Below are 25,414 nucleotides of genomic sequence, written 5' to 3'. Positions count from 1 at the left end.
CCTCGTTGTGGTACTAGGGCGTCTCTTTGTGGTGGCTTCCCTTGTTGTGGATCCTGGGCTCTAGGCGCGTGAGCTTCAGTAGTTGTGGCGTGTGGGCTCAGTAGTTGAGGCACGCAGGCTCCAGGGCACACAGGCTTCAGTTGTTGTGGTGTGCGTGCTCAGTAGTTGTGGCTCGCGGGCTCTAGAGTGCGGTCTCAGTAGTTGTGGTGCACGGACTTAGTTGCTTTGCAGCATGTGGAATCTTCCGGACCAGGAATCAAACCTGTGTCCCCTGCATTGGCAGGCGGATTCTTAACCACTGCGCCACCAGGGAAACCCCAAGTTTTTGGCAGTCTTACCGAAATATCTTTAGGCAGAATTTATTGTGTATGTCTATCACTGTGTAACAAAACCCTCCTTACTTAAAACTGTATATTTTCTACTACATGTACTAATGCTGAGTGAACTCAGTAATGTTTGATTGTTTTTAGGTAGTGCTTGATTTAATCTGGTAGATTTGTTTACAGCTGAGAGTGTAAGGTAAATAGGAAATTATGTATTACATGTAGCTTGCTGTGGCCTCATTTCTATATGGTATTTTATAGTTTTGTCTATTATTGCAGGCATGTAAATAATCATAATAAATATCATATTTAATCACCTTTCCCATTTGTTATGTGATTATTTTTAAGTAAGGGAATACCAATTTAGACATATATGCTCACGTCATTGTTTGCACCTCTACTTTTTGGAAGTGAAAAGAAAAATAGAATATTGTTGTCTTAGGTAAATTACTGTAATTGTTTGAAGGCTGAAGGAAAACCAGGCTTATACCAACAGCAATTTCTGAAGTAGCAATGGCTAGAAATTCAAAATAAACCTGATAAGTGAGATGATTCTTTATAAAACTGAATGCTATGTTTGTGTTTTTGAGCACTCAGAATTTAAAGCATGTCTGCTTTAAATTATATTTTGGTTTAATATCATTAGTATTCACTTCAGTCAAAGTGATGAAATTCCTTTTTATCCAGCCTTGCAAATCAGATACTTTCTTTGGTTTGTGGTTTAATGTTTCATTGCAGAACAAAATGGCAAATGCTGAGGCAGGCAAGAAGATCTTTGTTCAAAAATGTGCTCAGTGCCACACAGTGGAAAAAGGTGGAAAACACAGAACTGGTCCAAACCTCTGGGGCGTTTTTGGCAGAAAAACAGGACAAGCACCAGGATTTTCTTATACCGTTGCAAACAAAAACAAAGGTAAAAACTAGGCAGTTGTTGGAGAGAACCAGGAACTTTGTAGCAAAGAAGAAGGCACAGGATTTGATATAATAATTTCATAATTTGCAGAATTAAAAATGAAATCCACATGTTTATATCATGGAAATATTGATTTATGTCATAAGATCTGTGTTTGGATAACTGGTCATCTTTATGATCAGAGAAATTAGTAATCCTCTGTGGCATAAGTTTTTTTGCCTATACAAGGAACTTCATTTTATGCAATACATATATCTTGAAAAGGCATGAGCTAAATTTAAAAAAATCAAATTATGTTTTAATGGCATAATGGCAATTTTTTATTTGTAGTAGTGATTCTTAGCAGGGTGTGGGGAATGTTATATAGTTTGAAAAAGTATATTCAATCATTTCTTTGTTGGTGGAAAGCGTGTAGATGACAGTTAATTTTAGGATTGAAATTCACAATGGTTGCAAAAGACTAATATCTTTGCAAAGCAATTTATTACTCTTGGAGATATCTGTATCTCTATATACTTACGTATATAATTAGCATTCACTTAAAAATAGGGTACAACTCTAGTTTTTAAGCTGTTCTTGGTGTACAGAATGGACTTGAGGACAAGGTGGGTGGGGAAGGGGAAGCTGGGATGAAGTGAGGGAGTGGCATGGACATAGATACACTACCAAATGTAAAATAGATAGCTAATGGGAAGCAGCTGCATAGCACAGGGAGATCAGCTCGGTGCTTTGTGACCACCTAGAGGGGTGGGATAGGGAGGGTGGGAGGGAGACGCAAGAGGGAGGAGATATGGAAATATATGCATACATATAGCTGCTTCACTTTGTTGTACAGCAGTAACTAGCACACCATTGTAAAGCAATTATACTCCAATAAAGATGTAAAATTAAAAAAAAATTGTTCTTGGTATCTCAGCATTTCTTACAGGCCCAAATTTCAGATCACTACTACACCACTGTTTGGAAAGGTTTTTATTTTATTTTGTTTTGTTTTATTTATTTATTTTTCTTTCTATTTTTCTAATTGAGATGAAATTCACATAACATACAATTAGCCATTTTAAAGTGTAAAATTCAGTAACATTTACTGTATTCACAGTGTTGTACAATCACCACCTCTCTTTAGTTTCAAAACTTTTTCATTATCCCAGAAGTATCCCTGTACCCATTAACTAATCACTTTCCATATCCCCCTACCCCCATCCTTTGGAAACCACTTATCTACTGTCTCTATGGATTTGTCTACTCCAGATATTTCATATAAAAGGAATCATGTAATACATGATCTTTTATGTCTAGCTTCTTTTGCTTAGAATATTTTCAAGATTCATTGAAGTTGAAGCATGTATCAATATTTCATTCTTTTTTTATGGCTGAATACTATTCCATTGTATGTATATATCACAATTTGTTTATCCATTCATCAGTTGATAGACATTTGGATTGTTTCCACCTTTTACCTGTTGTGAATAGTGCTACTATGAACATTTGTGAAAAAGTGTTTAAGTCCCTGTTTTCAGTTACTTTAGATCTATACCTAGGAGTGGAATTGCTGAGTCAGTTAACTACGTTTAACTTTTTGAGGAAAGGTCAGATTGTTTTCCACAGTGGCTGCACCATTTTACTTTTCCATCAGCAGTGTAGGAGGATTCTTATTTCTCTGTATAGTCACCAACACTTGTTCTTTTCTTTTCTTTTCTTTCTTTTTCTAATTGCCATCCTAGTGGGTATGAAGTGGTGCCTGGTGAGTTTGCTTTGTATTTCCTTAATGATCCATAATACTGAGCATTGTTTCATGTGCTTGTTGGCCATTTGTATATTTTCTTTGGAAAAATGTCTGTTTATATTCTCTCCCCATTTTTTATTTGGGTTGTTTGCCTCTGTTGTCGAGTTATAAGATTTTTTATGTATTCTGGACACTAAACCCTTATCAAATAAGTGACTTGCAAATATTTTCTCTTATTCTGTAGATTGTCTTCATTTTTTAAAATAATGTCTTTTGATGAACAGTGATTTTTAATTTGTATGAACGCCATTTATCTATTTTTGTTGTTAATGTTGCTTGTGTTTGGGTGTAAAATCTGAGAATCTATCATGAAATCTAAGGTCATAAAGATTTACCCTATGTTTTCTTCTAATAGTTTTATAGTTTTATCTCATATTGATATTTAGGTTACTGACCTACTTTTAATTAACCAAAATTAATTATCATTAATTTTTTATATAGAGTGAGGTAGTGGTCCAACTTCATTCTTTTTTTTTTTTTTTTTCAACTTCATTCTTTTGCATGTGGTTATCTCGTGTTCCTAGCACCATTTGTTGAAGAGATTCTTTTACAGTTGAATTGTTAAAAATCATTTTACAGCCTTGTTGAAAATCAGTTGGCCATATATGTTAGGGTTTACTTCTGGACTTTCAATTCTCTTTCATTTGTCTGTACATCTATTCTTATACTAGTGCTATACTGTTTTGATTACTGTAGCTTTGTAGTAAATTTTGAAATTGGGAAGGGTGAGCCCTCCAACTGTGTTTTTATTTTTCAGTATTGTTTTGGCTATTCAGGGCCCTTTGCAATTCCATGAGTTTGAAGATCACCTTTTCCATTTCTGCAAAAAGGCCTATGGAATTTTGATAGAGCTTGTATTGTATCTGAAGATTGCTTTGGGGAGTATTGCCATTTTAACACTATTAATGTTACATTCTGTGAACGTGAGATGCCTTTCCTATTATTTAGCTCTTCTTAAATTTAGCAGTATTTCATAATTTGCAGTGTGCAAGTCTTTCACCTCCTTGATTAAATTTATTTCTACCTATTTTATTCTTTTAGGTACTATTATTAATAGAATTGTTTTTAAAATTTCCTTTTCAGATTGTTCACTGCTTGTGTGTAGAAACAGCTGATCTTTGTATGTTGATCTTGTGCTGTGCAACTTTGCTAAATTCATTTATTAGCTCTAGTAGATTTTCTGTGGATTCTTTACAATTTTCTATATAGAGAATTATGTCACCTGTGAATAGAGATAGTTTTAGTTCTTCCTTTCCAATCTGAGTAGCTTTTATTTCTTACTCTTCCCTAATTGCTCTGGCTAGGACTTACGGTAGAATTCTGAATAGCTCTGGGGAGAGTGAGCATCTTTGTTTTGTCTTGTTTGTTTTTTGGTTTCTTTTTAAATTAATTAATTAATTTTTGGCTGTGTTCAGTCTTTGTTGCTGCGCATGGGCTTTCTCTAGTTGCGGCAAGCGGGGGTTACTCTTTGTTGCGGTGTGCGGGCTTCTTGTTGTAGTAGCTTCTCGTGTTGTGGAGCATGGGCTCTAGGCATGTGGGCTTCATTAGTTGTGGCACACGGGCTCAGTAGTTGTGGCCTACAGGCTCTAGATCGCAGGCTCAGTAATTGTGGTGCATGGGCTTAGTTGCTCTGCGGCACATGGGATCTTCCCGGACCAGGGATCAAACCCGTGTCCCCTGCATTGTCAGGTGGATTCTTAACCACTGTGCCACCAGGGAAGTCCTTTGTCTTGTTCTTGATCTTAGGGGGAAAGCTTTCAGTTTTTACCTTGAATATGGTGCTAGCTGTGGGTTATCCATAAATCCTGTTTTTCATGTTAAGCAAGGTCCCTTCTATTGCTGGATGTTTTTATCATGAATAGGTGTTGGATTTTGTTAAATGCTTTTTCTGCATCTGTTGAGATAATCATGTGTTTTTTTTCCTTTTGCTCTGTTAATGTGGTATATTATGTTGATTTTCTTATGTTGATCCATTCTTGCATTCCTGGGATAAATATCACTTGGTCATAGTGTGTTATTCTTTTAACAGTGCAGTTGGATTTAGCTTGCTAGTATTTTGTTGAGGATTTTTGCATTAGAGATATTGGTTTTTTGATTTTCTTGTGATGTCTTTATCTGGGTTTGGTGTTTGGAGAAGTTTTAAATATAAATTATTGGCAGCTGTAAGTCCTCTTCATAAGTGATTTGAATTTAGTATTTAAAAATTCCTTAATTGGTTTTTTAAGTGCTTGTATAGACTAAAGTACCTCATTTGATTGAGCTTTGTAGACCATGTTGCAGGAGAGAGGCTTTAATAAGGTGAGTTGGCATCTTGTGCATTATTTTTTGAGTGCACATATAGTAGCTTACACTTTGTCAAAAGAGGGATTCTACTTATTTCAACCTGTGTTAATGTTTCTAGTAAGATAGTGTTTGCAGTTCGTTTCAGCCTGTTGAGGTTTTTGTTTGTTTGTTTGTTTTTGTGAAACTTGTACAGGCATACCTTTATTAGACTTCTCAGATGTTGCAGGTTTGTGGCAACGCTGCACCAAGCAAGTCTCTCAATACCATTTTTCCAACAGCATTTGCTCACTTCGTGTCTCTGTCTCATTTTGGTAATTCTCACAATATTTTAAACTTTTAGATTATTATTTTACTTGCTACGATGATCTGTGATCAGCAGTCTTTTTTTTTTAACATCTTTTTTTTTTTTTTTAAACATCTTTATTGGGGTACAGCTGCTTCACAACGGTGTGTTAGCCTCTGCTCTACAACAAAGTGAATCAGCCATACATATACATATGTTCCCATATGTCTTCCCTCCTGCACCTCCCTCCCTCCCACTCTCCCCATCCCACCCCTCCAGGCTGTCCCAAAGCCCCGAGCTAATATCCCTGTGCCTTGCGGCTGCTTCCCCCTAGCTATCTACCTTACTACGTTTGTTAGTGTGTATATGTCCATGACTCTCTCTCGCCCTGTCAAAACTCACCCTTACCCCTGGAAAGGAAGGAAGGAAGAAAGAAGCAAACAAGGAAAGAAAGGAGGGAGGGAGGGAGGAAGGAAGGAAGGAAGGAGGGAAAGAAGGAAAAAAGACAGAAAGAAAGAAGATACAGTAAAAATAAAATAAAGTATAATATAGTTATTGTACTAAAAAATATTTAGAAAAAAAAAAAGGGACGGATAGAACCCTAGGACAAATGTTGGAAGCAAAGCTATACAGAGAAAATCTTACACAGAAGCATACACATACACGTTCACAAAAAGAGGCAAAGGGGGAAAAAATCATAAATCCTGCTCCCAGAAACCACCTCCTCAACCTGGGGTGATTCACTGTCTTTTGGGAGCTCTGAGGTCTTCTGCCAGCCTTCAGTAGGTGTTCTGTAGGAGTTGTTCCACGTGTAGATGTATTTCTGGTGTATCCGTGAGGAGGAAGGCGATCTCCACGTCTTACTCTTCCGCCATCTTCCCCCGTCCTCTCCTTAACATCTTTATTGGAGTATAATTGCTATGGTTCTTATTATGATTGCAAGACACACTTTACTTTAGCAATAGCCATCAGGAAACTTTGAAAAAAAACAAAGTTTATTACTCACAGGTCCTGGAGGGAACACAGCATGTGTGGGGCTACCCAGTGTGGTATCAGGTAGAAAGAGAGCGTGGGCTTGGGGTTTTGCTTTTATTGGGGCTGAGAGTGGGGTGCCTAGGGTTTTGTGGGTTCACTCTTTATTGGTGAATTTAAAATATAAAAGCAGGAATTAAAGCATGGGACGGGAAAAAGCAAGGCAGTCAGTCAAATGGTCAGTTATATGGGTCTGCCTTTCTGAAAAAAGGGAACTTCATGGGTGGGCATCCTTGCTCTTTATCTACTTTTATAGCTGGCAGTGCATTTATTCAAGATGGATGTATTTGAAGGGGATGCCTCAGCAATTAAAAGCTTAATGTCGAGCACTTACATTACAATCAAAAACGCTAATTGTCAGTTACTTACACTACAGATGGATAAGATGTAAAGAAATTTTTGTTACCTGGAATTTTGGGGAAAGAAACCTTATAGATAGTCAAATGGTTTGATTAAAACAAAGTTCACACATGTCTAGATTGTCAGTTTTTTTGTGTATGTGAAAATAAGATACTTTGCATTTTCTCAAAACCTTGAGAGCAATACAGTTTAGTAGGATGGAGAGCTGGCAAAGCCATTTGTTCCTAGACTTGGGTGTCCAAGCAAACTAGGTTGGCGTGGGGAGTATATGGTAAGTCTGTTTTAGAGCACTACTACTACATCTTAGCATTTGAGGATGGTAATAGTTTCCTAGGGCTCCTGTAACCAAGTACTATAAATTAGGTGGCTTAAAATAGTGAAAATTTATGGTTTCATAGTTCTGGAGGCTAGAAGTGCAAAATCAAGTTGTTGGCAGGGCCATACTCTTTCTGAAACCTGAGGGCAATCTTCCCTTGCTTCTTCCTATCTTCTGGTGGTTTGCCAGTAAACTTCATGTTTTGGGCCTACAGCTGCATAACTCTAGTCTCTACCTTCATTGTCATATTGTCCCAATGTGTCTTTGTCTTTACATGGCCTTCTTACAAGGATAATAGTAAAATTGGATTGAGAGACCTATCTCAGTGTGACCTCTTTTCAACCTAACTAAACATACCTGCAATGACCTTATTTGCAAATAAAGCCACATTCTGAGGTACCAGGGGTTAGGGTCTCAACATAACTTTATTCAGGGGGCACCCACAGTAAAGGACCACATATATATCAAATAAATACATAGATAATTGATAAAAATACTTACATTAAAACAACATAGAATAAAATTTAATCTTTGTCAAGTCAAGCATGTTTATCACCTTCTTAAACATCAGTGTAGTTGTTAGTAATACAATATCATTGTATTTAGTATATGCAGAAATGTTGGTTAGTAGATATTCTATAATAAAGAATTGTCTGGTCTTTGTCTCAGGTTCCTGGGAGGGATCTCTAAAACCTTGGAATTTTCCAGTGATAGGAGCATCTTTGTTACTCAGGGTTGGGTTCTGGGACTACAGCCTGTGTTTATGCTAATGAGATGACTTGTGGTAGGCTCCTTGATAGTTTCAGGATGAGGGCTGGGCAACCTGGAAGGACCAACCATGTAATTAGAGAATTGAGGCTTTGGGCTAGGTGATATCAGTCTGAACTCCAAGGATAGAGGACAGGGGCTGGAGATTGAGTTCAAGCACATGGCTAGTGATTCATCAATCATGCCTATGTAATGAAACCCCAATAAAAACTCTGGCCACTTTCAACTGGAAGCTCTACTTGAGCTTCCTGGTTGGTAAACACATCAATGTACTGGAGGGGGATGAGTCATGATTCCACAGGGCCAGGGCCAGGAACCTCTGTGTTTGTGAATTTCCCAGACCTCACCAACTGGGTATCTTCATTTAGCTGGTACTGATTTGTGTCCTTTATAGTAAAACTGTAATTTTTAAGTAGTGCTTTCCTGAGTTTTGTGAGTTGTTCTTGCAAATTATAAAACCTAAGGGAGTCCTGGGAACCCTTAAATTTATAGTCAGTTGGTTAGAAGTTTGGATGGGCTGGGGACCCTGAACTTGCAGCTGGTGTCTGAAGTGAGGCAGTCTTGTTGGGGACTTTGGAGTCTGTGCTAACTCCAGGCAGTTAGTATGAGAATGGAATTGCATTTATTGCAGTAGGATTTACAATTGATAGACTATTGAATAAATCAGTCTTAAACTTGCATTTATTGTATGCATTTATATGGCTCTTTAACTTTTAAAGTAATATTTTTCTATAGTGTTATTTTATTATTTTATTATCCAATTATAAGAGCAGTCAACTTTTGAAGTCCTGATTTTTAGAACAGTTATAACCTAACATTTGTCCCTCTAGCTGCCAATATGTTAAAGACTTTTTTGCTTATTAACATTGATTTAAAATCATATTAAAGCTTATTACAAATATATCTTTTATTATAGGTTTTTATCAAAGATAAAAGGCTGTATACGGCTTGGCTTTAACATTATTTAATAATTAGAAATAAAATGTTCCAGAGTCAGATTGTTTAATTAATATTTATGACTTATTTGGGGATATAATATTATTTGTTAGTTCTACTAATGAAATAAGAATAAGTAGCAGAATGAAATTGGACTCTTATTGTTCACCACTGACAAAAATTAATTTGAAATGGATTAAAGATTTAAACATAAGACCAGAAACCATAAAACTTCTAGAAGAAAACATAGGGAAAAGTTCCTTTACATTGGTCTCGACAGTGATTTTCTTGATATGACACCAAAAACACAAACAACAAGAGCAAAAATAAATAAATGGGACTAATTAAAGTAAAAAGCTTCTGCGCATCAAAAGAGACAGTCAATAAAATTAAAAGGCAACCTACTGAATGGGAGAACATATTTGCAAATCATATATCTGATAAGGGGTAGATATCTAAAATATATAAAGAACTCATACAACTCAATAGAGGAAAAACCAACCAGATTAAAAAATGTACAGAGGAACTGAATAGACATTTTTCCAAAGAAGACATATAGATGGCCAACAGATACATGAAAAGGTACACATCATTACTAATAATCACGGCAATGCAAGTGAGATTATCACCTTACACCTGTTAGAATGGCTATTATCAAAAGACAGGAAATAGTAATTATTGGGAAGGATGTGGAGGAAAGGGAACCCTTTTACACTGTTGGTGGGAATGCAAATTGGTAAGCCACTGTGGAAAACAATATGTAGTTTCCTCAAAAAGTTAAAAATAGACCTACCATATGATCCAGTAATCCCACTTCTGGGTATATATTCAAAGGAAATGAAAGCAGAATCTTGAAGAGATATCTGCACCACCATGTTCATTACAGCATTATTTACAATAGCCAAGATATTGAAATATCCTAAGAGTCCATCAGTGGATGAATGAATAAAGAAGATGTACTGTATATACACAATAGAATATTATTCAACCATGACAAAGAAAGAAATCCTGCTATTTACAACAACTTGGATGAACCTTGAGGGCATTATGCTAAGTGAAATAAGTCAGACAGAGAAAGACAAATACTGTATAATACCACTTACATGTGGAATCTAAAAAAGCCAAGCTTAGAAAAATTGAAAGTAGAGGGGTAGTGACCAGGGGTGGGGAGTTAGGGTAATGGGGAGATATTGGTCAAAGGGTACAAACTTCCAGCTATAGGATTAACAAGTTCTGGGTATCTGATGTATAACATGGTGATTATAGCTAATAATACTGTATTATATACTTGAAAGTTGCTAAGAGAGTATATCTTAAATGTTCTCACTACAAAGAAGAAATGGTAATCGTGATGGGGTGGAGGTTTCTGCTAATGCTATGGTGGTAATGATTTTGCAATATGTAAGTGTATCAAATTAACATATTGTACACCTTAAGTTTATAGAATGTTATATATCAATTATATCTCAGTAAAGCTGGAAAAAATAATGTAAGTAGCTTACTAGGTTAATTGAACAGGATTTTAAAATAATATTATTTAGAATAAATAAAGATTTAAAAAATACTTTAGGACAGCTTGATCAAAGACAGACTTGATAAGAAGAGCCAAGAAGTCAGTAGTTCAGTTTTAATACAAATTGTGGGAAACTGTCAGCTGTAGTTTATTTTCCATGTATGGTGTTGGAAATAATTAGACCATTTTAGTTTTCAAAAGAATAAGGAAATTCTCATATTTTAAAGAAGATTGTTCCATATGACTTGCTTAGAGTATAGTTTTACAAAATTCATGATTGTGGCAATAATTTTATATAGTGTGGTTTAAAAAAATTGTAGCTAAATATGTATAACATAACATTTACCATTTTAACCATTTTAAAGTGTACAGTTCTGTAGCATTAAGCACATTCACATTGTTCTGCAGCCATCGCCACCATCCATCTCCAGAAGTTTTTTATCTTCCCAAACTGAAACTCTGTACCCATTAAACAGGCCCTGGAAGCCCCCATTCTGTTTTGTCTCTGAATTTGACTACTCTAGGTACCTCATATAAATGTAGTCACATAGTATTTGTCTTCTTGTGACTAGCTGATTTCATGTAGCATAATGTCTTTAGGGTTTATTCATGTTGTACCATGTGTCATAATTTCCATCCATTTAAAGGCTAAATGATATTCCATTGTATGTATATACCACATTTTGTTTATCAATCAGTGGACACTCTGGTTACGTCCAGTTTTGGCTATTATGAATAATGATGCTATGAACACAGGATATAAATATTTGTTCACGTTCCTGCTTTCACTTCCTTTGGGTGTAATACCCAGAAGTGGAATTGCTGAATCATATGAAAATTCTGAGTTTAATTTTTTGAGAAATAGCTGTACCATTTTCCATAAGGGCTCTATCATTTTATGTTCCCACCAGCAATACGTAAGGGTTCCGAGTTCTCCACATCTCAGACAACACTTGTTATTTTGTTATTTGTTTGTTTGTTTGTTGATAATAGCTTTCCTAATGGGTGTGAAGTGATATCTCCTTGTGGTTTTGGTTTGCATTTCCCTAGAGATTAGTGATGTTGAGCATCTGTATTGTTTTTTTTTTAAACATCTGTAAATGGATACAATTTTTCTTTTGAGAATAGTACTTTATACATATTATTGAATAACTATATGCTGTTTGCATTTTGGGGGCAATGATAATTGAAACAAATTGAATTAACTCATGATTTGCCCAGGTTTGTGTGCTAACAAGTGATGTAACTAAGATTCAGACTCAGGTCTTCTTCAGCCTTTGATGAAATCATATCATGGGGTTAACATATTAGCTGAACTAACATTATTATTATTATCTTTTTCCTTTTGTCATGTCAGATCTGTTAAAATAAGCAGTAGGACACATAAAATCATAAATGTACTAATAATTTAAAAAATATTTTGAAACCCATTTATATTATATGAAAATTCAGATAGTTTAAAAGGATACTTCCCAGTATGAGTGATAGGAAATTATGTATATTCATGTCTCCCTATCCTCCCCTATTCCTTTCCCTTTACCAACTAATTTTATATGGTAATATTATTCTTTATAATTTTAGTGGCTGTATTCATACTTTAAGTTATATTGTATGCCTCTATTATTTTATTTAACTACTTTAAGCAATATCTGTCTATTCTTCACTCTGAAGGATGAGAGAATCAAAGTGGTTATACAACCTCCAATTTTTTCATACTATTTTTTTTTTTTTTTTTGCAGTACGCGGGCCTCTCACTGCTGTGGCCTCTCCCGTTGCGGAGCACAGGCTCCCGACGCGCAGGCCCAGCGGCCATGGCTCATGGGCGCAGCTGCTCCGCGGCATGCGGGATCCTCCCGGACTGGGGCACGAACCCGCGTCCCCTGCATCGGCGGGCGGAATCCCAACCACTGTACCACCAGGGAAGCCCCAATTTTTTCATACTCTTAACTGAGCTACTTATGTTGTTATTTCTGATTTGACATGATACATATAATTTATATCCTATGTAACTATAATTACCACAGTTGCTTTAACATTTGTCCTACATTTAGATTGTATTAGTGCTTATTCCCAGCTTTTACCACAGTGTCTATATTTACTTTTTGGTTGGTAGAAGATTATCTATCAGTAGTTATGCCAAGAAAGAATTACTGGAACCATATTACTCCAGTTCTTGATGTTTGAAAAGATTGATGGATTCCCATTACACTTGAATTGTTTGGCTAGATGTAAAATGATTGGATGATACTTTTACTTCCTCAGGATTTTGTATGCTTCATGTTGAATTTTTCTTTGGAGAAATCTGAAGCCAGCCTGATTGTTTTCCATTATAAGTTACTTGTTTTTATTTTTATTTTACTCTTTTCCCCCTAAGTTTCAGTAAAATTCGTATTGAAATTTAGTAATATACTAGGCTGTGTATAAGCCTTGATTGATCTGTTTCAGATTTTCCTGGACTTGTGTTTTTCCAATTGGCAGATTCAGGACTTTTTTTTTTTTTCTCCACACCCTACACCCTCTCCAGCATTTATTGTTTGTAGATTTTTTTGATGATGGCCATTCTGACCAGTGTGAGATGATATTGCATTGTAGTTTTGATTTACATTTCTCTAATGATTAATGATGTTGAGCATTCTTTCATGTGTTTGTTGGCAATCTGTATATCTTCTTTGGAGAAATGTCTGTTTAGGTCTTCTGCCCATTTTTGGATTGAGTTGTTTGTTTTTAAGGACTTTTATTTTTGAAAGTTTTCTTGAATTATATGTTTTAATAATTTTATACTATTTCATTTGTTTTTTTTAAAGAAATCTTACTTGGGCCATCAATTGTGCATATTTGGGATATCTGTTGTCTAAATGTCTTCTATATCTGTTATTTTTCCTATGATTATTTTAAACTTTTTATTCTCATTTTGTTTTTATCAATATTTTCAAGCCTGATTGTGCTATCAGTAGTATCTATTCTTTTTGCTGTTATTTATGTCTTTCTGTTTTATCATCTCCTTGAACCTTTGTAGCTCTGCTATAAGCCCTTGATTTATAAAGACCTTTTTTTTTTAGCTGATAAGTTGTGTTTTTTGGTCTTTATTGGAGTATAATTGATTTACAATGTTGTGTTAGTTTCTGCTGTACAACAAAGTGAATCAGCTATATGTATACATCTATCCCCATATCCCCTCCCTCTCGAGCCTCCCACCCTCCCTATCCCAGCCCTCTAGGTCGTCACAAAACATTGAGCTGATCTCACTGTGCTACGCAGAAGCTTCCCACTAGCCATCCATTTTACATTTGGTAGTGTATATATGACAATGCTACTCTTTCATTTCATCTCAGCTTCCCCTTCCTCACCTGTGTCCTCAAGTCCGTTCTCTACATCTGTGTCTTTATTTCTGCCTTGCCACTAGGTTCATCAGTACTGTCTTTTAATTTATTTACTTTTATTTTTTAACATCTTTATTGGAGTATAATTGCTTTACAATGGTGTGTTAGTTTCTGCTGTATAACAAAGTGAGTCAGCTATACGTATACATAGATCACCATATCCCCTCTCTCTTGCGTCTCCCTCCCACCGTCCCTGTGCCACCCCTCTAGGTGGTCACAAAGAACCAAGCTGATCTCCCTGTGTGATGCGACTGCTTCCTACAAGCTATCTGTTTTATATTTGGTAGTGTATATATGTCCATGCTACTCTCTCACTCCATCCCAGCTTACCCTTTGCCCTCCCTGTGTCCTCAAGTCCATTCTCTATGTCTGCGTCTTTATTCCTGTCCGGCCTCTAGGTTCTTCAGAACCATTTTCTTTTTTTTAAGATTCCTCCCTATCCCAGCCCTCTAGGTCGTCACAAAACATTGAGCTGATCTCACTGTGCTACGCAGAAGCTTCCCACTAGCCATCCATTTTACATTTGGTAGTGTATATATGACAATGCTACTCTTTCATTTCATCTCAGCTTCCCCTTCCTCACCTGTGTCCTCAAGTCCGTTCTCTACATCTGTGTCTTTATTTCTGCCTTGCCACTAGGTTCATCAGTACTGTCTTTTAATTTATTTACTTTTATTTTTTAACATCTTTATTGGAGTATAATTGCTTTACAATGGTGTGTTAGTTTCTGCTGTATAACAAAGTGAGTCAGCTATACGTATACATAGATCACCATATCCCCTCTCTCTTGCGTCTCCCTCCCACCGTCCCTGTGCCACCCCTCTAGGTGGTCACAAAGAACCAAGCTGATCTCCCTGTGTGATGCGACTGCTTCCTACAAGCTATCTGTTTTATATTTGGTAGTGTATATATGTCCATGCTACTCTCTCACTCCATCCCAGCTTACCCTTTGCCCTCCCTGTGTCCTCAAGTCCATTCTCTATGTCTGCGTCTTTATTCCTGTCCGGCCTCTAGGTTCTTCAGAACCATTTTCTTTTTTTTAAGATTCCATATGTATGTGTTAGCATACAGTATTTGTTTTTCTCTTTCTAACTTACTTCACACTGTATGACAGACTCTAGGTCCATCCGTCTCACTACAGATAACTCAGTTTCCTTTCTTTTTATGGCTGAGTAATATTCTATTGTACATATATGCCACATCTTCTTTATCCATTCATCTGTCGATGGACACTTAGGTTGCTTCCATGTCCTGGCTATTGTAAATAGAGCTGCAATGAACACTGTGGTACATGACACTTTCTAAACTATGGTTTTCTCAGGTTATATGCCCAGTAGTGGAATTGCTGGGTCATATGGTAGTTCTGTCTTTAGTTTTTTACTGTCCTCCATTCCCACCAACAATGCAAGAGGGTTCCCTTTTCTCCACACCGTCTCCAGCATTTATTGTTTGTAGATTTTTTGATGATAGCCATTGTGACTGGTGTGAGGTGATACCTCATTGTAGTTTTGATTTGTATTTCTGTAATGATTAGTGATGTTGAGCATCCTTTCATGTTTTTGTTGGGAGTCTGTATATCTTCTTTGGAGAAATGTCTATTTAGGTCTACTGCCCAGTTTAGGATTGGGTTGTTTCTTTTTTTGATATTGAGCTGCACTAGCTGCTTGTATATTTTGGAGATTAATCTTTTGTCAGTTGCTTCGTTTGCAAATATTTTCTCCCATTCTGAGGGTTGTTTTTTCGTCCTGTTTATGGTTTCCTTTGCTGTGCAAAAGCTTTGAAGTTTCATTAGGTCCTATTTGTTTAGTTTTATTTTTATTTCCACTTCTCTTAGGAGATGGGTCAAAAGGGATCCTGCTGTGATTTATGTCATAGAGTGTTCTGCCTATGTTTTCCTCTAAGAGTTTTATAGTGTCTGGCCTTACATTTAGGTTTTTAATCCATTTTGAGTTTATTCTTGTATATAATGTTAGGGAGTGTTCTAATTTCATTCTTTTACATGGAGTTGTCCAGTTTTGCCAGAACCACTTATTGAAGAGGCTGTCTTTTCTCCATTGTATAGTCTTGCCTCCTTTCTCAAAGATAAGATGACCATATGTGTGTGGGTTTATCTCAGCTTTCTTTCCTGTTCTATTGATCTATACTTCTGTTTTTGTGCCAGTACCATACTGTCTTGATTACTGTAGCTTTGTACTATAGTTGGAAGTCAGGGAGCCTGATTGTTCCAGCTCCATGTTTCTTTCTCAAGATTGCTTTGGCTTTTCGGGGTCTTTTGTGTTTCCATACAAATTGTGAAATTTTTTGTTCTACTTCTGTGAAAAATGCCATTTGATAGTTTGATAGGTATTGAATTGAATCTGTATATTGCTTTGGGTAGTAGAGTCATTTTCACAATGTTGATTCTTCCAATCCAAGAACATGGTATATCTCTCCATCTGTTTGGATCATCTTTAATTTCTTTCATCAGTGTCTTATAGTTTTCTGCATACAGGTCTTTTGTCTCCTTAGGTAGGTTTATTCCTAGGTATTTTATTCTTTTTGTTGCAGTGGTAAATGGGAGTGTTTCCTTAATTTCTCTTTCAGATTTTTCATCATTAGGGTATAGGAATGCACAAGATTTCTGTGCATTAATTTTGTATCCTGCTAATTTACTAAATTCATTGATTAGCTCTAGTAGTTTTCTGGTAGCATTGTTAGGGTTCTCCTTGTATAGGATCATGTCATCTGCAAACAGTGACAGTTTTAGTTTTCTGATTTGGTTTCCTTTAATTTCTGTTGCTTCTCTGATTTCTGTGGCTAAAACTTCCAAACTTTGTTGAATAATAGTGGTGAGAGTGGGCAACCTTGTCTTGTTCCTGATCTTATTAGAAATGGCAGTTTTTCACCATTGAGAATGATGTTGGCTGTGGGTTTGTCATATATGGCCTTTATTATGTTGAGGTAAGTTCCGTCTATGCCTACTCTCTGGAGGGTTTTTATCATAAATGGGTGTAGAATTTTGTCAAAAGCTTTTTCTGCATCTATTGAGATGATCATATGGTTTTTATCCTTCAATTTGTTAATATGGTTTATCACATTGATTGATTTGCATACATTGAAGATTCCTTGTGTTCCTGGCATAAATCCCACTTGATCATGATGTATGATCCTTTTAATGTGTTGTTGGATTCTGTTTGCTAGTATTCTGTTGAGGATTTTTGCATCTATGTTCATCAGTGATATTGGCCTGTAGGTTTCTTTTTTTGTGACATCTTTGTCTGGTTTTGGTATCAGGGTGATGGGGGCCTGTAGAATGAGTTTGGGAGTGTTCCTCCCTCTGCTATATTTTGGAAGAGTGTGAGAAGGATAAGTGTTAGGTCTTCTCTGAATGTTTGATAGAATTTGCCTGTGAAGCCATCTGGTCCTGGGCTTTTGTTTGTTGGAAGATTTTTAATCACAATTTCAATTTCAGTGCTTGTGATTGGTCTGTTTATATTTTCTATTTCTTCCTGGTTCAGTCTCGGAAGGTTGTGCTTTTCTAAGAATTTGTCCATGTCTTCCAGGGTGTCCAATTTTTTGGCATATAGTTACTTGTAGTAATCTCTTATAATCATTTGTATTTCTCCAGTGGCTGTTTTTACTTCTCCTTTTTCATTTTCTAATTCTGTTGATTTGTCTCTTCTCCCTTTCTTTCTTGATGAGTCTCACTAGTGGTTTATCAATTTTGTTTATCTTCTCAAAGAACCAGCTTTTAATTTTATTGATCTTTGCTATTGTTTCCTTCATTTATTTCTGATCTGATCTTTATGGTTTCTTTCCTTCTGCTGACATTGGGGTTTTTTTGTTCTTCTTTCTCTAATTGCTTTAGGTGTAAGGTTAGGTTGTTCATTTGAGATGTTTCTTGTTTCTTAAGGTAGGATGGTATTGCTGTAAACCTCCCTCTTAGAAGTGCTTTTGCTGCATCCGATACGTTTTGGGTCGTTGTGTTTTCGTTGTCATTTCTTTCTAGGTATTTTTTGATTTCCTTTTGGATTTCTTCAGTGATCTCTTGCTTATGTAGTAGTGTATTGTTTAGTCTCCATGTGTTTGTATTTTTTACAGTTTTTTTCCTGTAATTGATATCTAGTCTCACAGAATTATGGTCAGAAAAGTTACTTGATATGATTTCAGTTTTCTAAAATTTACCAAGTGTTGATTTGTGGCCCAAGGTATGATCTATTGTGTGGAATGTTCCATGAGCCTTTGAGAAGAAAGTGTATTCTGTTGTTTTTGAATGGAATGTCCTATAAATATCAATTAAGTCCATCTTGTTTAATGTATCATTTAAAGCCTGTGTTTCCTTATTTATTTTCATTTTGGATGACCTGTCCTTTAGTGAAAGTGGGGTGTTAAAGTCCCCTATTATGATTGTGTTAATGTCAGTTTCCCCTTTTATGGCTGTTAGCGTTTGCCTTATGTATTGAGGTGTTCCTATATTGGGTGAATAAATATTTACAATTGTTATATCTTCTTGGATTAATCCCTTGATCATTATGTAGTGTCCTTCTTTGTCTCTTGTAATAGTCTTTTTTAAAGTCTATTTTGTCTGATATGAGAATTGCTGTTCCAGCTTTCTTTTGATTTCCATTTGCATGGAGTATCTTTTTCCATCCCCTCACTTTCAGTCTGTATGTGTCCCTAGGGCTGAAGAGGGTCTCTTGTAGACAGCATTAAACAGGTGTTGTTTTTGTATCTGTTCAGCCAGTCTGTGTCTTTTGGTTGGAGCATTTAATCTTTTTACATTTTTGGTAGTTATTGATATGTATGTTCCTATTACCATTTTGTTAATTGTTTTGTGTGTGTAATTGTAGGTCTTTTCCTTCTCTGTGTTTCCTGTCTACAGAAGTTCCGTTGGCATTTGTTGTAAATCTGGTTTGGTGTTGCTGAATTCTCTTTGCTTTTGCTTGTCTGTAAAGGTTTTCATTTCTCTGTCGAATCTGAAAGAGATCCTTGCTGGGTAGAGTAATCTTGGTTGTAGCTTTTCCCCTTTCATCACTTTCTATATGTCCTTCCACTCCCTTCTGGCTTGCAGAGTTTCTGCTGAAAGTTCAGCTGTTAACCATATGGGGATTCCCTTGTATGTTATTTGTTATTTTTCCCTTGCTGCTTTTAATATTTTTTCTTTGTATTTAATTTTTGATAGTTTGATTAATATGTGTCTTGGCGTGTTTCTCCTTGGATTTATCCTGTATGGGACTCTCGGTGCTTCCTGGTCTTGTTTGATTATTTCCCTTCCCATATTTGGGAAGTTTTCAAGTATAATCTCTTCGAATATTTTCTCAGTCCCTTTCTTTCTCTCTTCTTCTTTTGGGACCCCTATAATTTGAATGCTGTTACATTTACTGTTGTCCTAGAGGTCTCTGAGACTGTCTCAATTCTTTTCATTCTTTTTTCTTTATTCTTCTCTATGGTAGTTGTTTCCACTGTTTTATCTTCCAGGTCACTTTTCTGTTCTTCTGCCTCAGTTACTCTGCTATTGATTCCTTCTAGAGAATTTTTAATTCCATTTATTGTGTTGTTCATCATTGTTTGCTCTTTTGTTCTTCTAGGTCCTTGTTAAGCATTTCTTGTATTTTTTCAGTGATTTTGGATCATCTTTACTATCATTATTCTGAATTCTTTTTCAGGTAAACTTCCTATTTCCTCTTCATTTGTTTGGTCTGGTGGGTTTTTACCTTGCTCCTTCAACTGCTGTGTATTTCTCTGTGTTCTCATTTTGCTTAACTTACTGTCTTTGGGGTCTCCTTTTTGCAGGCTGCAGGTTCATAGTTCCTGTTCTTTTCAGTGTTTGCCCCCAGTGGGTAAGGTTGGTTCAGTGGGTTGTGTAGGCTTCCTGGTGCAGGGGACTGGTGCCTGTGTTCTGGTGGATGGGGCTGGATCTTGTCTTTTTGGTGGGCAGGACCATGTCCGGTAGTGTGTTTTGGGGTGTCTGTGACCTTATTATGATTTTAGACAGCCTCTCTGTTAATGGGTGGGGTTGTGTTCCTGTCTTGCTAGTTGGTTGGCATAGTGTGTCCAGCACTGTAGCTTGCTCGTTGTTGAGTGGAGCTGGGTCTTAGCGTTGGGATGGAGATCTCTGGGTGAGCTTTGGCCGTTTGCTATTACACGGGGCCGGGAGGTCTTTGGTGGAGCAATGTCCTGAACTCAGCTCTCCCACCTCAGAGGCTCAGGCCTGACACCTGGCCATGGCACGAAGACCTTGTCAGTCACACGGCTCAGAAGAAAACGGAGAAAAAGAAAGATAGAAAAAAAGAAGAAAAGAAATAAAGTAAAGTTATTAAAATAAAAAATATTGTTAAAAATTTTAAAAAGTAATAAAAGAAAGAAAGAAGCGAGAGACCAAACCAGGAAACAAATCCACCAATCATAACAAGCACTAAAAACTATACTAAGAAAAAATACCAGACAGGCAGAACCCTAGGACAGATGGTAAAAGCAAACCTATACAGAGAAAATCACACAAAGAAGAATACAGTTACATACTCACAAAAAGGGAAAAAGGAAAAATATATATATATTTATAAAAACAATAAAGGAAGAGAGCAACCAAATCAATAAACAAATCTATCAATGATAATAAGCTCTAAATACTAAACTAAGATAAACATAAAACTAGAAACAATTTAGATGCAGAAAGCAAACCCCCAAGTCTGTAGTTGCTCCCAAAGTCCATGGCCTCCGTTTTGGGATGATTCCTTGTCTATTCAGGTATTCCACAGATGTAGGGTACATCAAGGTGATTGTGGAGATGTAATCTGCTGCTCCTGAGGCTGCTGGGAGAAATTTCCCTTTGTCTTCTTGTTTGCACAGCTCCTGGGGTTCAGCTTTGCATTTGGCCCCGCCTCTGCATGTAGGTCACCTGAAGGCGTCTGTTCCTGCTCAGACATTATGGGCTTAAAGTAGCAGCTGATTAGGGGGCTCTGGCTCCCTCAGGCCAGGGGGAGGGAGGGGTACGGAATGCGGGGCGAGCCTGAGGCTGCAGAGGCCAGCGTGATGTTGCTACAGCCTGAGGCGCGTCGTGTGTTCACCTCGAGAAGTGGTCCCTGGGTCATGGGACCCTGGCAGTGGTGGGCTGCACAGGCTCGTGGGTGGGGAGGTGTAGATACTGACCTGTGCTTGCACAGAGGCCTCTTGGTGGCTGCAGCAGCAGCCTTAGCATTTCATGCCCGTCCCTGGTGTCTGTGCTGATAGCAGCGGCTCGCCCAGTCACTGGAGCTTGTTTAGGCGGAGCTCTGAATCCCCTCTTCTTGCACACCCTGAAACAGTGGTCTATTGCCTGTTAGGCAGGTCCAGAGGTTTTCCTGGACTCCCCCCCAGCTAGCTGTGGCGCACTATCCTCCTTCAGGCTGTGTAGCCAACCCCAGTCCTCTCCCTGGGGTCTGACCTCCGAAGCCCGAGCCTCAGCTCCCAGCGCCGCCCGCTGTGGCGGGTGAGCAGACAAGCCTCTCGGGCTGGTGAGGGCTGGTCGGCACCGATTCTCTGTGCGGGAATCACTCTGCTTTGCCCTCAGCACCCCTGTTGCTGTGCTCTCCTCCATGGCTCCGAAGCTTCTCCCCCGCCACCCCCCATCGTCTCCACCAGTGAAGGGGCTTCCTAGTGTGTGGAAACTTTTCCTCCTTCACAGCTCTCTCCCTGAGGTGCAGGTCCCATCCCTGTTCTTTTTTCTGTTTTTTCTTTTGCCCTACCCAGGTATGTGGGGAGTTTCCCCTGCATCGGCAGGCGGACTCTCAACCACTGCGCCACCAGGGAAGCCCTGTAGGTGTATTTTTGATGTATTTGTGGGGAGGAAGGTGATCGCCACATCTTACTCCTCCATCATCTTGAAGGTCCCCATATTTATTTATTTAAAAAAAATAAATTTATTTATTTATTTAAAAAAAATTTATTTAAAACAATTTATTTATTTTCAAAAATAAATTTATTTTTAAAAAGTAAATTTATTTATCATTGGCTGCATTGGGTCCTTGTTGTGGTGCTCAGGCTTTCTGTAGTTGCACCGAGTGGGGGCTACTCTTTGTTGCAGTGCACTGGCTTCTCGTTGCAGTGGCTTCTCTTGTTGTGGAGCATGGGCTGTAGGCACAAAGGCTTCAGTAGCTGTGGCACGTGGGCTGAGTAGTTGTGTCTCACGAGCTCTAGAGCACAGGCTCAGTAGTTGTGGTGCGTGGGCTTAGTTGCTCTGCCACAGGTGGGATCTTCCCGGGCCAGGGCCCGTGTCCCCTGCATTGGCAGGCAGATTGTTAACCACTGTGCCACCGGGGAAGTCCCAGTACCTCTTTTTAGATTCCATATATGTGCTTTAGCATACGGTATTTGTTTTTCTCTTTCTGACTTACTTCACTTTGTATGACAGACTCTAGGTCCGTCTACCTCATTACAAATAACAAAGACCTTTTCTGAATCCATGGGAATGTGCTCCTGATTTTTTCTGCTTAGTGTATATAATTTTTGTTGTGTATATTTCATTTAACTTTTTTAATATTCCTTTCTGCTGTGTGTGTGTATGTTGTGTGTGTGTTTTCAGTACTCTTTCATGGTGATTCCTTTCTGATTACTACTCATCTTTTGATTAGGACAATTTGTCCTTGATTGGTTATTTGCAGAAGGACAGTAAGAGTGAGGGTCTGAGTGTTCCAGTTGGTTATAAGATCTTCCTCACCCACAGTTATGTGTTAGAGCTATGTGTATATGTATATGTTTGCTGCAGGGTTATTTGGCTCTTCAGCTGACAAAGACTGGCAGCTCCAGGGTTATCCAACACCTCAGGTTTCTCTTTTATCCTATTGCAAGGTAGAATCTTTCTTTTAAAGATGTGTTTTCTTCTTTACTCCTGGCTCCCCTGGCCCTCCATGTTATCAAATTGAATTTAGGGAGACTTTCACAGCCAGCCAATATGTACTCTACTCTCTTTGGGTCCAACAGAGGGTTATGACTCTGCACCTCAGGATTTGTCACCTATTTTGGAGAACTTTTCTCTTCTTTAGAAATTAGTGAAAAGTGTCCTTTCATTCTGGTCCAGGTTTTATGTCCTTGGTAGTCTTCTAAGTGTATCAAGTTTGGTGGTAGAGGCACTCACTCAAAAATTTTATTGAAAGTGGAACTAGCATTTCTGTTTCTCTTTGTTCATGTTCTTTTCAACTGGCTTTAGAAAGGAAAAACGTTGGATGCAACCTGTCTCTCATTGTAAAACTGGATTCCTGAACTCATAGGTTTTTGTTAGAGATCCTGACAGAGGCAGCTTGGTGTGATTGGGAAAAAGAGAAACAAAAAAACATGGAAATATAAGTTACTAGTTACCAGTTCTTTACTCTATGTGGCCTTGTCGTCTTAGGGTAAGTTATTATCCTCTCTTTGGGTCATCATTTACTCATCTGCAAAATGAGGATTTTGGTTAATTGATCTCTAAGATAGAAGGAATTCTCTGTGATTCTAGGAGGATGCCATACTGCTTAGGCCCAACATGTCTGGGTTGGTAGTTCATTGGTGTACCTTAGATAATCTTAAACAGCATTGGATTTCTACAAAGAAACCCAAGAGTAGATCACCGAAGACTAATTTTGGAATTTTCTTGTAGGTCAGAAACTAAGTATTCTCAGTTATAATAACCTTCCTACTGAGTCCAAGAGTAATCTTTTGTTCACAAATGTGGGTCACATCAGAAAGTAAACCTTACAAGTGTAACTTCACAAACTTAAAACTTATTTTCACCTTTATAGGTGTTATCTGGGGAGAGGAGACTCTGATGGAATATTTGGAGAACCCAAAAAAATATATCCCTGGAACTAAAATGGTCTTTGCTGGTCTTAAAAAGAAGAGTGAGAGAGAAGATCTTATTGAGTATTTGAAACAGGCAACATCTTCATGAAATGCTCTTACAACTTAAAAATTATTAGTTATAAGCCAAATTTTTCCTATTTCAAATATTGCATGTTTGAAGAAGTCATATTTGACCTTTCCTGATCAGCTTGTAGTAAGTTTAACATTTTAAAATCAAAGTTGATTTTTTTTTTTTCTGTACGTGGGCCTCTCTCACTGTTGTGGCCTCTCCTGTTGCGGAGCACAGGCTCCGGATGCGCAGGCTCAGCGGCCATGGCTCATGGGCCCAGCCGCTCCGCGGCATGTGGGATCTTCCCGGACCGGGGCACGAACCCGTGTCCCCTGTATTGGCAGGCGGACTCTCAACCACTGTGCCACCAGGGAAGCCCAAAAGTTGATATTTTTGATTGTGTGTAATCTACTGATCAAATGTCCTTCAGAGTCTGAACTTGATTTTATCTGGTCGCTAAGGATGTGGACAAGGTCAGGATGGAGGAAGAGAGGGAAGGAAACTGAAACATTGCTCTTCAGTAGTCTCTACATGCACAAATATTTTATAGGCCTAGCAACTGCTGTTGATGATGGAGATAGCTTCCACATACTTATTTCTCTGCAATTTAAATGTAAATATAGCAGACATTAGGTTTAATTTTCATTAAGCTGTTTGGTTATATGTTTGCCTTTTATTATAAACAATACTTAAAGTAACTTTAAGGGAAAAAAAGTAGGGAAGATGAAGGCAAATATGTGATCTTAGGAATATTATTGGGGAAAAAAAGGCAATTGTTGGCCATGGGTGACATAAAATAAAACCTAGAGAGAAGGAGAAAAGCATGTTCCATGTTAATATGCATTTATATCACATAACATTCTTTTTCTGAATTCATCTTTTTATGATGCTCTTCTAATCCTGAGTAATATAAGGCTGGACTGTAGGGAGGGATAGCAGGGACCCTGAGAGAGAGGGAGAAAGAAAAACAACCCTCACCCTAAATGTAAAAGACCTCCCACTTCACAGTAAGTGGGAATGAGGCATGATGGGGCAGGTCCACAACAGGGCCCATGTGGAAGGGAACGGTGGCTCTGAGATGGCCCCTGAAATGGCTTTGAAATCCTACAAGTACTCTGTCACCCAAACGACACGGCCCCATACAAGGACAAGCTGTTTCCTTACCGGAGAGGTGGATAATGGACTGGTCGGGGTCATTATGGGTGAGGATAAGATATTCATTATCTCATTTCCACTTCACAACAACACCTCTGTAAGGTGAAGTTTACCTTCTACAGCGAGACTTAGAAAGATCTGGTGCCAGAACCAAAACTTAGATCTTCTACTCCAATTCTTGGTGACTTTTCACCATGTCCTAGGAATATGTTAGCTAGTTAACTTACTAGCAAATGCCACTACTGAGAAGATATTCCTGTCAGAAAGTTTCCAAAGTGAGGGGAATGTGGTTGAAAAAGCTGTGATTTCCAGAAGGTTCCTCTAAATCATTTAAGTGCCTGGTATCACTCTTAATGCTTTGGCAAGTGGGAGAGAATGAACTCCTCCTGGAGCCCAGGGCCGGTGTTGAATAGGAGAGTGTGTCCCTGTGGGCCAAGAGAGGGCCTTAGGCAAAGCTGACCTTGTGACTTTCTCCCTGGAGGAGTTCTTTGATGAGGGCAGAGACATCTGTAGGGACTCCAAGCA

The 25,414-nt window shown here is 37.9% G+C and overlaps 1 protein-coding gene across 1 annotated transcript; it reads left to right on the top strand.

Annotated features, from left to right (window-relative positions):
- Nucleotides 1–1,067: 1,067 nt before the first annotated feature.
- LOC112391536 (cytochrome c 2) lies at nucleotides 1,068–23,915 on the top strand. Its single transcript, XM_024732914.1, has 2 exons — nucleotides 1,068–1,236; nucleotides 23,625–23,915. The coding sequence occupies exons 1-2, from the start codon at nucleotides 1,068–1,070 to the stop codon at nucleotides 23,771–23,773; spliced, it is 318 nt and encodes a 105-aa protein (XP_024588682.1). The 3' UTR covers nucleotides 23,774–23,915.
- The last annotated feature ends 1,499 nt before the right edge of the window (nucleotides 23,916–25,414 follow it).

This window comes from Neophocaena asiaeorientalis, unplaced genomic scaffold, assembly GCF_003031525.2.
Source record: "Neophocaena asiaeorientalis asiaeorientalis breed wild unplaced genomic scaffold, Neophocaena_asiaeorientalis_V1.1 scaffold96, whole genome shotgun sequence".
NCBI lineage: Eukaryota > Metazoa > Chordata > Mammalia > Artiodactyla > Phocoenidae > Neophocaena > Neophocaena asiaeorientalis.
Note: the sequence above shows the minus strand (reverse complement) of the source record. Positions and strands in the feature narration are given on the sequence as shown.

What these genes read in the sequence shown, in the direction of transcription:
- LOC112391536 (XM_024732914.1), top strand. Translation starts at nt 1,068, where the DNA reads ATGGCAAATGCTGAGGCAGGCAAGAAGATCTTTGTTCAAAAATGTGCT. An exon ending in CGTTGCAAACAAAAACAAAG is followed by an intron (nt 1,237 to 23,624) that starts GTAAAAACTAGG and finishes TCACCTTTATAG; the next exon opens with GTGTTATCTGGGGAGAGGAG.